The sequence below is a fragment of the Taudactylus pleione genome, unplaced genomic scaffold, assembly GCF_031769625.1.
Source record: "Taudactylus pleione unplaced genomic scaffold, aTauple2 ptg000381l, whole genome shotgun sequence".
Taxonomy (NCBI): domain Eukaryota; kingdom Metazoa; phylum Chordata; class Amphibia; order Anura; family Myobatrachidae; genus Taudactylus; species Taudactylus pleione.
The window spans coordinates 6,635,935-6,656,104 of NW_028284782.1; the positions used below are offsets into that span (position 1 = coordinate 6,635,935).

A 20,170-nucleotide genomic window follows, 5' to 3' on the forward strand; every position below is an offset into this window, starting at 1 on the left:
TGCTAACATTATTCACTGTAGCACTTGTGGTGCCTCGGCAACTACTCTGCTGATATTCTCCAGCCTCAAGAGGTGGTTGGCTATGAGCTCTCATAAGGTGCAGATCTATCCTTGTTTTCTCCAGTGTATGTTTTTCTAGTGTTTAGGAGGTTTGCAGGTTTGTTTTGTTTATTTTTTTCCTGCAAGGTGTTAAGATATTTATGTGGCACTCTACTATATAGGTAACTATATAGACGAGTGTTGTGCCGTACATTCACCAATTGTAATACTATGTATCGAAGTTGCCAATATGTAACCACATGCAATTGTTGATAAAAATTTAATGGTTGATAATCATTCAAATCCGCGAGTTGATGATAATCGCTATCCCCTATGTGTCCCATGTTTTGACAGCTTATTCACTAGACACCTTTAACTATTGTTGCTTCTTAATGTCTTTTGATTTAATTGGTATAAATTATGAGCCACTGTCAGCCTTCCCTGACTGGAAGTCGTAGTTTCGGTGTTAAACTGTGATGATCTCCTGCGGAAGACTGTGTAATCTGTTAAAGGTGGGAGTAGCCCAATGTATTTTGTCACATATGTGACTTGCTCAGGTGATGTCTACGTTCTGCTCCATATCCTCCCATATGTTCCTACTCATATGCAGGGACAGGAGGTTCATTGGAAGTTGAGAGGGTCCGATTTTTGTTGCATTGCTCAGCCTCCTAGAGTACATCATGTGTGTCCCACTACAAGATTCTCAGACCAAGATTTCACTGTAAGAGAAGGAGGACTCCTATCCTTTCAACCTGGCACCCAGAATGTATAAAGGGAGGGACCACAGTTAAACCTTCGGACATTCTGTGGCATCTCCTACCTGAACTGACCCACTCTTTATTCCCGCCTAGGGTGAATTAGTGGAAGCAGGATGCCATTGCTGGAGAGCTCTTATTTCCTGCTTCCCTTTGTACTCTGGCTGCACTGATTTCTGTCTTGCAGGGAGCTGTAACTGATGCAATGTCATTGAAAACACCATATCAGGGCAAAACTAAAATTCAGTATAAAATAAACATGAAGAAGCAATGTGGGATAATGATGTTTTAGTAGCTTGTAGAACCACCTTTAGTGTGAAGGTATTATTTTCTGTATGCATATAACACTATTTCTTCATGTGACTTTGGTCTATGCCTCCTTACAACCTCTTCAGCCTCATTGATGTTTGAGGTCATTCATTTATGCATGGCTCTCTTTTATGTTTTAGTCATTCAGTTCCAGATTTACTGATGTGATTAGGGTAATTGAACTGTGGAAACAATTGAGTTACAGTCAAGCTTCTAGTGTTAGAACGATGGCCTTCTATTTTCCTCTATAACAGTAGTTCTCAACCTTAACCCTCAAGTATCCCCAACAGGACATGTTTTCAGGATTTATGTCTGTGGAATCAGGTGAAATAATTACTAACCCAGAAAAATAGATTAACTCGCCTGTGCATGATTAAAGAAATCCACAAAACATTTTGGTGGTACATGAGAACTGGAGTTGACAACTGCTGGCCTAGAATACCTTTCTGTAAAGAAGAATGAGGGGCATCCAGGTACTCTGGCTACAAAACTACACAACCTCCTCTATAATGCTTGGTGGTTTACATTCCTTCTTTTTTTTTGTTGTTGCTGTAGTGTGTGTGTGTGTGTGTGTCCGTGTGTGTCCAAACAATGGGATGTGCATGAAGGCCAAGAAAACTAATTTAATCTTGTTTTTCTAGACAACATTAACCTTCCATGAAAGCCATAGCTGTTCTGCTTTTTTCTGACGGTAGACTCATGAACTTTAACATTTACAGTGATAACAGAGCTGTGATCCATATATCATATGAGCATCATATGACCTGATCTTTAGGTGAATTGGGACACCCACTCCTGCAACTCTTTATCAGTATTCTCAATTTTTATATAAAATTGCTCCATGTAGAAATTTTCTACTTTAAAATGTTGGAAAACTGCCTTATAAACCTTCCTAGACATTGAGCAGCGCCAATTGATTCTCCATTCTAATAAAAACCTGAATGCAACAGACAATATTACCTGAGGTTCTGCTTCCTATATAGAAGGGTAACCCTTCCTGGTGATCAAATGAATTGAACTGTAGCTGTGTTTTTGGTTGAGCTTTAACCTGTAGGACATATTATGTGTATAAAGTTCATTAGAAATATTAACAGTGGTTTTAGTAGTGTAGGCTTTAATCAATTCAAAATAGCAATATTATTACTAGGAGAGTTGCCCAATGTGCAACAAGTAACCCAACCACCAGTAATCGCAGATACGCGATATAGCGCATATTTTACTCAAATATGAGGACAGGGGACACTTTTGCAGAATGGGTGGGTCTCCGGGGCCACGCTCAGCTTAAGCCAATACCCTGGCTCCTGATGAAATGATTGATGTCTCCCTGGCCCGTCCAGGGAAGACTATAAAATGTGGAGGTGTGGTCAGCCCTCTTCAGCAAGTTCAGCCACAGCTCCGGCTTTCTTTGATGCTGCAGTACCCGACAGTGCACTACAGGGACACGTGGCCATGGACCCGGCAGGACAACCGCCCCGGGAACCGGCATGAGAACAGCCCCGGCACCTGAAGCGAGAACAGCCCCAGGACCCGACGGGGGGACTCTGGAGGATTATTCAAGTTCATTTTATAAGCAGGTGGGGGTTGGTTTGATGCGGTGGCAGTGCTGCGGGACCTTGGAACCTCCAGTCGCTCCATTATAAATATGGCACGGTTGAGGATATCTATATCCAACAGACACACGGCAGCAACTCCATCATGCATTTTATCTGCCATAACAATATATAATTGAAACGTAGCATTCTGTACTAGCTGACAGAAAGTGGCTGTAACTCACAATAGGTGATTTCTTATTATACATTGGATTTATTCTCTACCCTATTACAGGAATCAAGACTGATTGTTCCTAGACCTTGGTGACCAAGTTCAACTATTACTTTAAGCTGCCCTTCTATCTAGCCTTACCTCCTCCTTAGCCCCAGCACTGCCTGCCACTAATCTCCTCCTTGCCCCCAGTACTGCCCTAGCTGCTATCTATCCTTACACCCTCCCTACCCCCAGTACTACTTGCCCAAACCCCATATTTGCCCTCCAGTACTGGCCCAGCTACTTTTTACCCTTGTCCCTCCCTATCCCCAGTACTGTCTTCCCCTAACTCCCTCCTTGCCCCCAGTACTGCACCAGCTGGTATCTGCCCATAGCCCCCACCTTGCTCCCCAGCAGTGTCGAAACTTCTGTCTGCAATTGCCAAGTCTGTACCTGGAGTACTGCCTGCCCTTACTCCCCCCAGCTCTACCCCAACTTCTCCCTACCCCAAGCACTGTCCCAACTGTTGCCTGCCCTCACCCCCCATAATATGTAATGGGACCCAGAAACAGTGAAGTAGGAATCCAATTCTTTAAAGCGAGGGGTCCCTTGGACTCACAAATTTTTCCGGCCTGTGCGATCACTGAACCACACATGAAAAACTGACTACAATAGAAATAAATTGGGCTAGACCGTTAGGAGTACCTGGGGATGTTTGGCATTGCGCATGTCAAAATTATATTCATGCCAGTTAAACCACAACATTAAAGGGGAGGGATAGCAGCAGAGTATTCACACCCCCATTCCCATTTTCAAAATTCCTCTGTACCTACTCTACTAGTGTGTGTGGTGTGTGTGTGTGTGTGTGTGTGTGTGTGTGTGTGCTGGATAGAGAAGGGGAGCACCAGAGTTGAACCATACTTTCTGAAAAGGCCATCCTGGAATTAGTACGAGGCTACTTCTTTCGGGAAAAGGTGGCGTTGTAAAGAGTGTGGCAAATAATGGGATTAAGCGTTTATCTGAACGTTTTGTGCACAGAGTAAGCCTTGTGGAAAGTTTGGGTAGCATTCCAACACCTCCTGCCCCCTAGGGTCAACTAGCTTTGTTTGGTGTCACAAGTAAAATTTTCCATTGACTTCCCTGAACAAGTGCTAATAAACTACTGTAAAAGTTTCACATGTGGTCACCATTGTTTAAATTATTCCCTTTTAAATATAACAAAATGACAAAGCATCAGTCTGCAAGTGTTCGTTCTCTGGATATTCATCCCAGTAGAACTCACTTTCATAGAAATAATCATCGCGGGTCAAAGTCCGCGAACGCGAAGAATACAATTGAATATTATTTAGGTTGTATCCTTGGCTCATCCCACTGTCGCCCTTCTTCAGGGATTCTGTTTGAAAAAAAAAAATCTGCAGTCTTTATGCAGCTGTATGTTACAAATGTTATTTCTCTGGTGGAAAACCGCAGCAACAGAACTAATATAATAGCATGTTGCTGTGGCAACCCTCTTGCAGACTTCTGAAACAACTGTGTAATTATGAACCTTTATTGCAGATTATTGCTTAATTAGGAACCATTCTGTGTGCAAAGTCTGAGGTACTTTCAGGGCTATGTCTAGGGAGGGGGAGGGGGAGGGGGGGGGGGGGGAGTCAAGTAGCCCTGTTAAGTAATCTGCATTAACCTTACAGTTATCGGGTGATAACAGCTAGTTAACGCACATGTACTTTACGCCCACTCTGTGTATTAACTCCCGATATCCAGTGTTAACGCCAGGGCGATAACACCGCTATCTGAGAATTTGGGAGGCTAACTGAATAGCCCCGGGTGTTTAAAGCAAGTGACTCCCTCCCATTATTACCTGCTTTAATTTACCAGGAGTAATTGAATTCCCCCCTAAGACAGAAATCTCTATTAACTTATTTATGCATTTGTTAAAAAATAATATACTGTGAATTGAGAAGTTGTTCTAGAATCTCCATCAATAATCGAGATGCTTGTTCTGTTTCCAGTCTGTGTAGTCAAACTGCACTGTTCTCGCAGAGGCTGATAAGGGTCAAATACAAGAAATCTGTAGATGCAACCACATGGCATGCTTACTAATACACACGGATCCCCACCAGTATTCAGAATTGACCACATGACCTTTATTTGCTAATGAGAGTAGCAGCCTTTACTATCAGTGCAATTTGCACCAGCCATATGTAAAGGGAGGCATCCACTACACGATTTTAGCAGGCGACGTCGTTATTGTTCAATCGTTTTATAAATCGTGCAGTGTTTGGTCATTAACGATCAACTATGCGCACTCCAGCTGGTCGTTTGATCGTCTCTTCAGTCGACCGAACCTGCAGGTCAATTTCACTTGATCTATTAAAGATCGTTTGTAAATCGTTTGCAAATTGTTCAGACTGAAAGATAAAATTTCAAGGGAAAATCGTTTAGAGATTGGACAGGTAGTAGATCGTCTAGTGGATGTGCCCCTATAGGTGTAAGAGATCTGTGTGCACTCACCTCTGAATTGCACACAATTTGACCTACCCTTCCACAACACACCTTTAGAACACTTGATCTTGCATGAATATGTCCATTTGCTTTCCAATTACATCCACTCGGCTGCAAGTGGAGATGCGGCTATGTCCCGTACTATCTGAATTGTCTATGTCCTCGAAGTTGCATACACTAGACTACTGAGCATGTGCAGTGTGATAATTGCTAGTTGTGTCCACAAAATGGACTTGCGTGCAGCTCTGAATGAGCCCCGCAGTGTGTCTCTGCACAAAATGCATTTGACTATAAATGGTCATGTAACGTTGTATGGCCTGAGACAATCTTATCAGTTGGTTGTCGCACTAAAAACAGGATGAAAGGCGAACAATTGCCTCACATGTACAATGATCAAATTCTATTTTTAGTGTTTTCATGTATTTCTAACAAATTGTGTGTATGTGTGTGTGTGTGTGTGTGTGTGTGTGTGTGTATATATATATATATATATATATATATATATATATATATATATATATATATATATTTTTTTTTTTTTATTATTATTTATTTATTGGGACATTGACAGAATTTTCATATTTTGGCCTCTATTCACCACCACAATGGCTTTGAAATGAAACAAACAAGATGTGCTTTAACTGCAGACTTTCAGATTTAATTTGAGGGTAATTACATCCAAATCAGGTGAACGGTGTAGGAATTACAACGGTTTCTATATGTGCCTCCCACTTTTTAAGGGGCCAAAAGTAATAGGACAAACTAAACAATCCTAAATCTAACTTTCACTTTTTAATACTTTGTTGTAAATCCTTTGCAGGCAATTACAGCCTGAAGTCTGGAACGCATAGACATTACCAGACACTGGATTTCATCCCTGGTGATGCTCTGCCAGGCCTCTACTGCAAATGTCTTCAGTTCCTGCTTGTTCTTGGGGCATTTTCCCTTCAGTTTTGTCTTCATCAAGTGAAATGCATGCTCAATCGGATTCAGGTCAGGGGATTGACTTGGCCATTGCATAACATTCCACTTTTTAGCCTTAAAAAACCCTTTGGTTGCTTTTGCAGTATGCTTCGGGTCATTGTCCATCTGCACTGTAAAGCGCCGTCCAATGAGTTGTGAAGCAGTTGACTGAATATGAGCATATAATATTCCCTGAAACACTTCAGAATTCATTCTGCTGCTTTTGTCAGCAGTCACATCATCAATAAATACAAGGGAACCAGTTCCATTGGCAGCCATACATGCCCACGCCATGACACTACCACCACTATGCTTCACTGATGAGGTGGTATGTTTTGGATCATGAGCAGTTCCTTTCCTTCTCCTTACTCTTCTCTTCCCATCACTCTGGTACAAGTTGATCTTTGTCTCATCTGTCCATATGATGTGGTTCCAGAACTGTAATGGCTTTTTTAGATGTTGTTTGGCAAACTAATGTGGTTTTCCTGTTTTTGTGGCTCACCAATGGTTTACATCATGTGGTGAACCCTCTATATTCACTCTTGTGAAGTCTTCTCTTGATTGTTGACTTTGACACATATACACATACCTCCTGGATAGTGTTATTGATTTGGCCAACTGTTGTAAAGGTGTTTTTATTCACCAGGGAAATAATTCTTCTGTCATCCACCACAGTTGTTTTCCGTGGTCTAACGGGTCTTTTGGTGTTGCTGAGCTCTCCGGTGCGTTCTTTCTATTTAAGAATGTTCCAAACAGTTGATTTGGCCACACCTAATGTTTTTGCTATCTCTCTGATGGGTTTGTTTTGATTTTTCAGCCTAATGATGGCTTGCTTCACTGATAGTGACAGCTCTTTGGATCTCATATTGAGAGTCAACAGCAACTGATTCCAAATGCAAAAGTCATACCTAGAATTAACTCCAGACCTTTTACCTGCTTAATTGATAATGAAATAACGAGGGAATAGCCCACATCTGTCCATGAAATAGCTTTTGAGTTGATAGTCCCATTACTTTTGGCCCCTTAAAAAGTGGGAGGCACTTATAGAAACCGTTGTAATTCCTACACCGTTCACCCGATTTGGATGTAATTACCCTCGAATTAAATCTGAAAGTCTGCAGGTAAAGCACATCTTGTTTGTTTCATTTCAAAGCCATTGTGGTGGTGAATAGAGGCAAAAATATGAAAATTCTGTCAATGTCCCAATTGTTTATGCACCTGACTGTATGTTTGTTTTTAAATCTTATTTGTGATTAAATATAATACGTTCAACATTTAACAGAGCCTTGACTGTTCTATATTCTGCCATTTCACAAACTAAAGATTTTCAACAGCACAGTCTTAAGTATTTTTATTTAGCTTGTTTTGATGGGTATACACAGACCCCAGATTTATGACATGCAGCTGTGAATTAATTTGTTATTATTTAATGGTATTGTAGAGAATTGGAAATGTGTGTGTGTGTGTGTGTGTGTGTGTGTGTGTATACATACACACACACGCGCGCACACACACACACACTTTTGTCCATATGGTAGGCACATCCTCACACCCATAATTATAGTCAATTATAAATCCAGCAGTTTTTTTCAAAACCTGCGAAAAAATAGAGGGCACTCACCAGAGTTAAGATATCACGCTATTTTAATTTTCCAACATCATGTTAAGACCAGGTAATTATTTGTCGCCATTTATGTCCCGTGGGACCTTTCTCAAGACTCTAACAAAGTCATCAGTTTGTGTACATTACGACACTCCAATATTCCAGGCAGTATATTGCTATGTTGGAGTCTTGAGAAAGGTAACATCCACAAATCTATCTATCTCAAACGGCGGCACTCCGGATAATGAAGACACTAGAAATTCATAGCTGAATGGGATTGGTATGTGACAGTGTACCTTTTGCAGTAAGGTGCATTAAGGAGGGCACCCGGGACAGTTGCTATTTATACCTGGGAGTGCCGGACCGTGGAAAATATATATAGTGCCTTGCAAAAGTATTCACCTCCCTTGTTCCTTTTTACCTTTTTTTGTTACATTACAACCTCCAATTTATTTATTTAGTTTTTTTAATCTGAATTTTATGTGTGTGTGTGTGTGTGTGTATGTATTATGTATATATATATACATGTATATGTGTGTATGTGTGTGTATATATATATATAATATATAATCTTTATAAATGAAATTCTGAAAATTGGCATGTGCATATGTAATCAGCCCCTTTGCTGTGAAGCCCCTAAGAAGTTCTGGTGCAACCAATGACCTTCAGAAGTCACATAATTGGTGAAATGAAGTCCACCTGTGTGAAATCTAAGTGTCACATCATCTGTCAGTATAAACACACCTTTTCCGAAAAGCCCCAGAGGCTGCAAAACTATTAAGCAAGAGGCATCACACCATGAAGACCAAGGAACTCTCCAAATAAGTTAGGGACAAAGTTATTGCAAAGCACAATTCTGGGTTGGGTTATAAAAAAAAACCAAAAAAAAAAACCAAATCTTTGATCCCCCGGAGCACCAGCAAATCCATCATCATCAAATGGAAAGAACATGGTACCACAACAAACCTGCCAAGAGAGGGCCGCCCACCAAAATCACAGACCGGGCAAGGAGGGCATTAATCAGAGAGGCAGCACAAAGACCAAAGGTAACCCTGAAGATGCTGCAGAGTTCCACAGCAGAGACTGGTGTATCTGTGACCACAATAAGCCGTACACTCCATAGAGCTGGGCTTTATGGAAGAGTGTCCAGGAAAAAGCCATTACTTAGTGATAAAAATAAGAAGACACAATTTGAGTTTGGCAAAAGGCATGTGGGTGACTCCCCAAATGTATGCAGGAAGGTGCTCTGGTCAGATGAGACTAAAATTTTACTTTTCGGTCACCAAGGTAAACGCTGTGTCTGGAGCAAACCCAACACATCCCATCACCCCAAGAACACCATCCCCACAATGAAACATGGTGGTGGCAGCATCTTGCTGTTGGGATGTTTTTCAGCAGCAGGGACTGGGAAACTGATTCGAGGCGAGGGACAGATGCATGGTGCTAAATACAGGGATATGCTTCAGCAAAACCTGTTTCAGTCTGCCTGTGATTTGAGACTGGGACGCAGGTTTACTTTCCAGCAGGACAATGACCCGAAGCATACTGCTAAAGCAACACTCGAGTGGTTTAAGGGGAAACATTTAAATGTGTTGGAATGGCCTAGTCAAAGCCCAGATCTCAATCCAATTGAGAATCTGTGGTCAGACTAGAAGATTGCTGTTCACAAGCGGAAACCATCCAACATGAATGAGCTGGAGCAGTTTTGCCTTGAGGAATGGGCAAAAATCCCAGGGGCAAGATGTGTCAAGCGCATAGAGACTTATCCAAAGCGACTTGCAGCTGTAATTGCTGCAAAAGGTGGCTCGAGAAAGTACTGACTTTAGGGGGGTGAATAGTTAGGCATGCTGAAGCTTTCTGTTATGTTGTCCTAAATGTTGTTTGATTCACAATATAAAAAAAAAAAAAAACACAACTTCACAGTGGTAGGCAAGTTCTGTGAATGAAATGATCCATTTTAATTCCAGGTTGTGAGGCAACAAAACATGAAAAATGCAAAGGGGGTGAATACTTTTGCAAAGCAGTGTGTGTGTATGTATATGTGTGTGTATGTATGTGTGTATATATATATATATATATATATATATATATATATATATATATATATAGCAGTAAGGCATGCATTAAAACTATTTTCTACTACGATTAAAATCCAGGAGTGCCGCTGGTCTTCTTATCAGGATCTATATATATATATATATATATATATATAAAGATGGTGGTTCTTGGATCGCGCTCAGTGTATTGTCCTGAATGTGACGTTAAGGTGCAGGTGTCATACATATGAAATGTCAATCAACCACTTGAATCCTTCAAATAAGAGGAGGTAGCAGTCCCTTCCGTGTGTCTGTATGGCAGTCAGATGAAATAGTAATCTGGAAAATGGGGTTGAAAGGACAAGCGCCAAATAGTGTGATAAATTATAAATAAATGTGCCATTGCTCAAATAATAATGTGCGTACCAAAGCAAAAATTCTTTCAGGCTTATCTGTAAATCCTGTCGGTGGATGAAATAAACAAGGCTGGACCCCGGGTTACTGGTACCAAATAGGACCTTGATGAGAAGAGGCTCCGGGGCACAGGAGAAGCGGCGGTCCCGCTATATATATATATATATATATATATATATATATATATATAGGCGAGGTGAATGGTGATTACACTCTTAAGTCACTTTTTTGATACGTATCTAATTGCATCTCGCTGTGTGGAAGGGGAGTAACGGAGCTGCTCTGTGTAGTGATCGCTCCTGATTGGGAAGTCTTAGAGTTAAAAGGAACGTCTGACGTCACAGAGCCCATCCCTATGACGAAGTCCATGGCGAACCGCGTTAGACAGGGTCTCTGTGACGTTCCGAATATCAGCTGAACGCTGCTCCCGGGTCCGTAGTTGAGGTGCAGTGGTCTGCCGAGACCTGCAGCCAGCAGGGGACGACGACGTAACTCACCCGGCAGTGGACGTGGTAGGAGCTGGTCATCAAGCTGCTTGTTTTTACACACCATGTGGTATAAAGCCCACACTGTTTTATCTGAGGTACGGGTACAACTGAATTGTGTGCACCATTGATTTTACCATTAAAACTTTTATGCACTATGAGGCGCCCTCTCTCATTATATATAATTAATTACTGGTGTGTCAGTGCAAAACGGATATATACAACTTTATCTACCACATTTAGTGCAATGTATATAGCATCAAGTGGATACACTCTCCAAAGTCTCAGTCATGAGACTCCATGATACATTGTATCCACCGTTGTTTACTGTTTTTGTTTTGTTTTTTCATGAGATCTTTATTGTGATTGCAACTATAAATGACTTCTTTACCTTTGTAAGGATCTGATCTTTGGCATATATAGCTGCTTATTTTTGGCTCAACTTCTGACTTCACTTATTTATGTTTTATATTCATTTATCAAATTACTGTTGATTGTTTATTTCTGAACTTGACTCCTACAGTTTATTATTTATTTATTATTAAATAGCTTATTTTCATATATATCCTGTCAGTTGTACTGCGCTTCCTTCTCTTTTCTTTGCCTTTATTAGGGCTACTCTGTGAGGTTCAGCACCTCTCCAGAAATCGCAGTCCTGTGGGACTTACATTTATTAATATATAAATATTATCTAATATCCTGATACCCACATAATTTTGTCGCCCTCCATCTGTTTCCTTTTCTCTCTGGTTACTATAATATAAAGCATGGTTCTCCCCATAAAAGTTTTCCAGCCTGGTGGCATCAAGAAGTAGTTGGGTGGGGGCCTTCACAATAATAAAATGTTTTAAACCCTGACCTTTTATAATGATTTAAACTTGAAATAACATTTTATATATTAATTCTCCTCTTCTTCTTCTTTTGAGGTTCAGTTGTTTGCAGCTTTTACATAATCAAAGTCTGTAGGATCTGGTCCCTCTAGTGAAATCAGCATCAGGTTATTTAGTGGTGGCACCACAGAATTTATTTTTTATACATCTCATTCAGTGTCCCCAGTTGCAGGCTACGCAGATACTGTCCCCACTTGCTGATACCACAGAATTTTTTTTTATTGCAACACCTGATCTATTGTTAATACTGTATTGGTTGGCTGAATGGCTTGAATTACAAAGCCACATTTTACATGGCAGAGATGCAGACATAAAAGTACATGAGAAGAGGCCAAACTCAGGGAAACTAATAAGCTGCCCTCTCCGCCGGGCACGCGCATCAACCGAGCTTACCTGCTGATGTATTGCAATGATGTCGTACTGTGGGACCTTTCCGCGGTGCCTCTCTTCTGTGGCTACCTTGTGCTTGTGGTACAGCAGGGAAGACTTCCAACTCTGGGTCTTCCTACCTGGAGGCTCCCCTGGGATTCATGCACCCCCTGTATGTAGTGTTGCTGTGGGATCTGCTGGTGCCGCACTCTCCTGGGCTTCCGACATCCAGCTCCTAGTGTTCAGCCGCTGGCCCTCCCCTGTGCCACAAGACGCAGTCTAACCTGAGCCAGCCAGGCGACCGCCCGTGGGGACAGCGCAGGAGGTACACAGTGCTGAGGGGAGGGACACATTAGGCTTTACTTCAATCGGAGAAGTCCAAGTCGGGGTGGGCGGGGGACTGTCTGATTTAGTGACCGTCCCTGGTGCGATTCGGTGGCATAGCATGTTGGGTACTGGTTTGCGGTGCCCGGCTCAGTGTGGCGCCGGAAGCAGTTGTGTACCCGACGTAATGGTAGGGCCAGCCCTGACGTCGGCGCAGCTCTGCATCACATACGGGATCAGTGTCCATGGCAACAAGGACAAATTGAGGGTGACCGGGCAACAGGGGCTGCTGCACATCGGGGCAGTGGGAAGTGCCGTGCGGTAGCTGTTTCTTGCCAGGTAGTGCACCTGCAAAAAACAGCCTGGGGAGAACACTGTATTAGCGTTAATTGACAACTAATTATTTTTGACAAGAAAATAGTAACCATTAACTTTAAAACTTATTTTCTTAAACATATAATAATGAAAAAAAATATTACCTTTGTAGCAAACTTTTAAATTGAAATTTAACACTAACTGGCATGGGATGCATTAAATGTCAATTTAAGGTTTGCTACATCATCTGCTTTTATAGTGGTCGTATAGTTTGATTACACTTTTTAAAGACTGGCTTTTTTTATTTATAATGTCTTTTATATCCTATTGTTTAAAAATCATTTGAATGCATATTTTGTTTTTATTTTTTTACATGATATTGGCATGTCAAAAGAAACAATTATGACTTATTTTTATTTTTTTTCCAAGAGAAAAGAACACTTCCCATGTGACCAGGACTATCAGCACTATTATATCTCCTCTCTCCCTGCTATTGGTGCTGCCAGACCTGTGACTACAGTCCAGTAGTGGTGCAGATGGGGACTTAGTAGCTACAGTATGGGGGTATTCAGTTAGCCCGACTAATTGCCGGGCAAAATCCCTGTGGTGCAGTGAAAGGGTATTAAGTTACATAGCCTTTTTCCCATGCCGAAAAATCAGGACTGACGTACGGAAACACACTGATTCTGCATCAACAATGTTTTTTTTTTTTTTTTTTCTTTCCCCGTGCGCTAGTCTGATTTGGTGTTTTGATTTTTTGATTTTTCCCCGTAGACTTTACCTCGAAGCTCCATGAGCTGCAAGGTTTAGTCTGACTGCGGGGACTCACGCGTGGGTTAATCCCCGCTAATTGAATACCCCCCCCCCCCAATATTTCTTAACTAAAACTTGTTTTCTGCCAAAAAGACAGAAGGCTGCTAGGCAATATAAAGATATTTGTATATTAATTATAACAATTTGAATGTCTCAAGCAAGACTTAATGAAGTTCCTTTTAATGGTTTGCACTTTTGTAGAGGCATTTTCAGTCCCAGTATTTCACAGCGGCCCTGACAAAAAAGGCTTCCACTTGGGTATCAGAAGAAACCTGGAGCAGGTGTTTGGGAAGCAAAGAAATCTGTGGTTCATTCCAGTGTTTACAAGGTAGGCTGCAAGATTTTGGTACTTGCTTTACATCTACTGAATTATAGCAAATGAGAATGAATTACATTACCTTTATACAATATATATTTTGAAAGACCTGCCTTCTCATTGCCCTTCCTAATCCATAGCAATGTACTTTTTTTATCAACTTGTAATCTTTTTTTTTTTTTTTCCCAAGCATTGGAGATGGACTTTCATTTCCAATGAGAAGAGTGTGTGAATCTCAAAACCCCCTTCTAGCCATAGAGAATCAGTGGGAAGATGAAGGGACAGATGAGGAGAATTCAGGTAAGAATAATTAGAGGCACTGAACGTGTTGCTGGGATTTTTGTGCCAATATTAAAGTCATTAAATTATTATGATGTTTTCTTGTACAAATGGTGTAGATGTCTCCATTTACATGTTGTCACCATCAGTACTTGATAGCATAATCTTAAAGTATTTTCCTTGTAATGTTCTGGATAGTAAAGTGTTAGCTTTCAAACATGTAGGTTTAAAAAGCCTTGGTTGACAAAAGCTTGCAGTATGAACGGGTCCCTCACGTCCCTGCTATTCATTGCTGAAGGCTCTGTCTCCTATTCAAAAAATATAATTAATAACCGTTTGTCAGGGACAGGGATGTTTAGTACATTAAGTGTACAGCATATTGTCAGTAACATCTGGCTCTTCCATTCCAGCTTCCTATGAAACCTCACACACAACCATAGAAATGGACAAATAATCATCTACCAATCAGAAGCTGAGAAATTCCAAGCAAGGTGAGCCTGACCTTGTGTATGTATTTTAGATTTCCCCTCTCCACTCGATTAGATCAATGGTTAAAGAAAAAGATAATTTTAAATGTTTATATTTTAGGTGTCAAGTAATATAAAAATTATATAAATTATTCCTTTAAAAATTGCAAGCTTAAAGCTGGGTACACATTAGCCGATATGTAGACGATATGTGATCCGATCTTGTGTATTGGGTTGACATCGGCCAGTGTGTACGCACTACTAATGACCAAGCGTACTCTCGTTGGGTCGTCTGTCGCGTCCTCAGATCGGCCCCACATGTAGCTCAATCTGACAATCCGGCTGACGACCCCATGCAGCTGGATGCAACTGGTGCCGATGTATCGGGCAGTCGGGTAAGAACAAACTTTCATGAGCTTACTAATCTTCTCTTGTCATTGCTCCAGATTTATATTGCCTCTATAGCCCAGCCCATTGACAGAGATTGTACTGAAGATAATTACCTAAGAGCATATTGTACCTATTAAAGGTGCCCACACACATACCGATCTGCACACGATCCCACGATGTGTGCGATTTCCCCTGAACTCTCCCCTGGCAGCTCCCCGGCAGCTCCTACACACGATTTGGAGTAAAAAGCATAAGATCTATCGTGCTTCTTAACTTTTTTTTTTTTTTTCCCAGTGCATTTTGTCCCAGATTGTCAGATCTGCCCTACTGCACGGCAGATCTGACGATGCGATGTGCGACCAGCGGGGACGCGCATCGCATCGTGATCGTGAGTTAGGACTCACGATTTCCTCACGATTTGGCCATATTTTACACGATCTGTCGTCACGATTCGTCGGAATCGGCCAGATCGTGTAAAATATCGCTATGTGTGTGGGCACCTTCAGTGTTAGTTGGTGCAGCTGAGATGTGTAGGGGAAGGTGGAATCCAAGATTTCTATAATACTCTATTGAATCTGGTGTCACCACATGTACTGCCGCTATTACAAGCATTTGCTAGCGTTGTCCAATAAATTGTGTTCTACTTTTGTCTACTACCCATAAAGGAATTGGGAAAGCCTGTGGTGAGCTAATTATAAAGCATATTTGCATTTTTTGCGTGTTTTTACAGCAAAGTGTATTTGGGATGTGGTGGTGTTTAACACACTGCAATGTGACTGTTGCTCTATGCTATCAATCATTGTCCAGCTCAAATATAAATCTTCGCATAAGTCTTAGGCCTGCTGCAGACTGCAGAGTTTTATCTATATCTTGTCCTATCCATTTTGCCCTGACAAATTTTCCAGGACCTAAAGCGAAGAGCATCCCTATAGCATCATAGAGCCCAGAATTGAGAGCAGTAAGTTAAATCTTGGTCTTAATGGTGGACGTAACATGGTTTCTGGTTTAGTGAAAGAATTCACACACTCTTTGTACAGATATGTCCTCACACATATAGCCTCAATACGCCATGCAGCGCGACTTGCCTGGCGCGAGTGAGCCGCCAAGTCCCGTGCTACTCTTTGTATCAGGTGTAATTTTTTTTTTTTTTTTGCCGAAAATGCGTCTTAAGATGTGATGTGACTCGGATGCACCACCAGACTGTCCTGATTAATCTGATATGTGACACTTGTGTATTGGTGTGCACCTGAGTCTGTATGTCTCTGAATGAAAAAAGCTGCCACCGCTACATTGTAAAGGTGCCCACACACTAGGCAATCTGGTGACGATGCGATATCGTGTCCGATTTCTTCCCCGGCAGTCGTGGGCACGATTTGGCGTAAAAACTATCAAAATTGACCCACGATCTATCGTGCCTCCTAAACTACTCCAGTGCATCGTGACTGAGATTTTTAGATCTTGCCTGCAGCAGGCAAGATCTGAAGATGCGATGTACGACCAGCGGGGACGCGCATCGGCATCGTAATTGTGAGTGGAGATTCACGATTAGGACATATTTTACGCGATCTGTCGTCCCGATGCGTCTGAATTGGGCTGATCGTGTAAAATATCGCCTAGTGTGTGGGCACCTTATAAAGAATTCGTATACAGATTCAGAGGCTGTCGCACACAGATATACAAGTATCACATATGAAATTAATCAGCACAGTCTACTGCTGCGTCCTAGTCACATCGCATTGCGGCTTGGACACATTTTCAGTTAAAAAAAACAGACGCCCAGCGCTAGCAGAGTCTCATGGGACCTTGCACGCTGAGAGGGCCTTCTTAGCGCGGCTGCAGCAAAGATGTGTAAGGACACATCTGTAAATCCTTCCCAATACTAGATTAACTTCAATAACATTTCATTAAATTTGCTTTTAATGCTTTCTGATCTTCAAGATGAAGCTCTGGCTTTATGGGCCCCATCCATCTGCGAAGGATTGCTGCGATCCCGCAATACTGCAACACTGCATCGCAGAAATCCTACATGTGATAATTTTTTATCGCGATCGTCAAATCCAACAATTGTCAAATCGCCGACATTTAACATGACAAATGTCTGCGATCCGGCAACGGATCGCAGAACATCGATGGTGGGAGGTCGCCGTTTCCACCCGGAAACGCCGGAATTTCCCATCGCATCGCGACAAACAGTTGCTGATGTATGGGCACCTTAAGAATCCACTAACAAATATTGGGACTTATCAGACAGCTGCATTTTAAAATGATGTGAAACCCCCTTCACTGCACATACAGTATGGGGCAACTTATTATATACCAGGGTTTATTCAAGTGTATCCTAGAATAATGGGAGAACACTTGGCTTAATCAATTACTGACTTGTTTACATTTGCAATTAAGAAGACCAATAACATTTTATAATTTATTTTTTTTATTTCACACTACAAAGTATTTTTGTGTTTATCAGCGGTAAGAATTCCTGAACAAATAATTTTCTTACATTGTGGAAGCAAAATGGATAAGTGTAAAAAAAGCTAACGCAGTGAATATTGTATACATCAACTGTAAACAAGCCCTGAAGATATACTGAAATCTGTTTTTATTATATTGTCACTTGCTTACTGGAATTAACCCCAATCAAGCAGATATGGTAGAAGTTGAATACGCTCTCTGGCATGTATTTTTCATTCTCTATTGCAGGGGAATGCTGGAATATCTTGCACATAACAGCCCAGCAGGAAGACCAGTACCCTAACTCTCTATCAAGACCTGGCCCAGCACAGCTGCGGGACCCCATCCTCAGGAATAGCTGAGACTGTGCTGCTGTGCTAAAGCACTGCTGTTTGGTTTGGGACATTAATCTGTATTCAGTGGGTGCATAAAGAAACGGGACCAAATTTTTTTTTTGTTTGTAAGACCTCTGTGCATTCTTTAAATGCAAGAGGATTTTTCAGTACCTGAGTGATCTCAGTATGTGCTTTAACGTTTTGATATTCTAATTTATTGATTGCCTAGCTACTTTTATGGTCTTTGTAGATAATGCAGTTTACTCGTAATACGATGCTGGAGAGACACGACTGTCGAATGCCTCTTACTGTTGAAGGTATTTTATCCTGTGTGTAAGGACTCAGATAAGTGACTGCATGTACAAATAACATCCAGTTATGATCAAGGGTTACTTCCTGTGTTTGTAAATGTAAAATTTTCACTGTACAATGATGCTGAGCGTATCCCAACCCTCCCACAGAACTGTGCCACCCCTTTTTGTTCATTGCTGGATCGTGTCAGCAGCTTTTAACTTTTTAGTTTAATTTATAGAACCTAAAACCATGGTTATTTCTGAGACTGTGTCATTCCTGTACCAAAGCATCTACTTTTCTATGTTTGAGACAGGAGGGTCTGTTGCAGCACAATATAAACGCTGTAATATATGTTGTCTTGATGCATTTTACTAAATGCACCAAAGTTGCCTGAAAAAGTTCTATGTATGTGTACACACGCACACACACAAGCACGCACATATTTTTTCCCACCAACCAGTACATTAAAATAAATAACGAGAAAGAAATACTCTTAGGAGTGGCTAAATATCCTGTAAGAGTTAAAGATTTCCATGGTGCTTACAGTATATACTGTACTTAAAGCAATTTTTCCAACATTGCTTACTGCAGAAGGCTGACTCCTATACCCTCTATTAGGCTCCAACCAGGTGAGAGTGTGATTGGCAAGTGTGTGGTTGGGGTTTTTTTTAGCTGTTGGATGTAGCATTTTGGACAGTATTTGTCAGATTATGGATTCACATGGTTAAGGCAAACAAATGAGGAAGTGTAGTTCTAAATATTCTCCTGCTAAATGTGTACAATACATTGCCTGCAAATAGTTTAGAACCTTCATTATTCAAGTGAATTAGCAAATGTTCTGTCCAAAATAAATTGAGGAAATAAAATGAAAATTGGTGCATTGGACAATATTCCATTATCCATAGCAGCCAAGAAACATGAAATCCTTTCTAAACAGCACTAGAAGATTAAGTTAGAACTGAATTATTTGCTAATGGCCACAGAACTTTTTTCCTATGTATTAATTTTCCATAGTTTTTACCTAGGTTTTTTTTAATTGTTATATAGAGGAATGCCTCTGCTTCCACAACCTTTAAATTAACCAACATATATTATTATCTAATAACACTGCAAACTTGGGAACAATATCTTATATTAAATAAAATACAGCCATCTCTTGCAATTGTATTTCCATACTGTATTACTTTATACTATTCAAATTTGAGTAAAACCTTTTCTGTATATGAAACTAAAACTGGTTTATTTTTTACTGTAATACAATACATTTTCAAAGGCAGTAAACTATTAATTTGTGGAGGTAGTATAAGTGAGTTATGACTGCAAGAAAGTAATAAAATAAGTTTTTCTGTTTGGTGCACCTTTTTTCTACACCTAGTCATGGCAGCCATTTTGTGGCTGGAGCAAACATTCATGAGATTGCTGCCTAACGATTCACTAGAAGCCAGTAATGAATACTATTTTGGCCTGATGAATATTAACCATGAAGTGCCTCGCTGATGTCACTAATACCTGGCAATTAGGCTGCATCTCATGAATATTGGTTTGACTTGCAAAATATCTAGGTGACAGCTGCACTTTAACCATTAGCTACCATATAATGTTTGAATGTCATTACTGATTGGGTTGTTATGCATTATGTTCCTAAGCAGGACAGGAACTACAACAAGCCTTTTTTTATGTTTTGTACAATGGTTATTTTTATGCTGCTGCAGGGCTTTTTTTTTAAACTGACAGAAACCCTAATTACCACTTGTATTGCTAGATTTGCTGCCTGTTAAATAAATATGTATAATTTATAAGTACTATTTTATTTATTGTCTTCATTGCATTTTGTAACTGCTTTTCAATAAATTCTGCTTTGATTTAACCCCTGAGCTGAGCCACTGAGGATTTTCTCACCCCTGTGCTGAGTCTGTGTTGGGACAATTTGGCTGACCACATTTCATCTTCATTAGTGCTTTTTCTGTATAGTAACCATATCTTAGTTTATTTTTATCAGAAGACTTTGACCTTTCAGAAAATACCATTGGTTTGTTTATAACCCTTCCACTACAAATAAATTAAAGTACAGGTTG

The 20,170-nt window shown here is 40.7% G+C and overlaps 1 protein-coding gene across 1 annotated transcript in view; it reads left to right on the top strand.

Annotated features, from left to right (window-relative positions):
* ZDHHC15 (zDHHC palmitoyltransferase 15) overlaps positions 1–19,967 on the top strand; it is a 53,315-nt gene extending 33,348 nt beyond the window's left edge. Inside the window, exons 9-12 of the mRNA XM_088445561.1 lie at positions 13,765–13,891; positions 14,070–14,179; positions 14,569–14,649; positions 17,716–19,967. Of these exons, the coding sequence (XP_088301687.1) occupies positions 13,765–13,891; positions 14,070–14,179; positions 14,569–14,612 (281 nt within the window). The 3' untranslated portion in view covers positions 14,613–14,649; positions 17,716–19,967. The remainder of the gene's footprint in view (positions 1–13,764; positions 13,892–14,069; positions 14,180–14,568; positions 14,650–17,715) is intronic.
* The last annotated feature ends 203 nt before the right edge of the window (positions 19,968–20,170 follow it).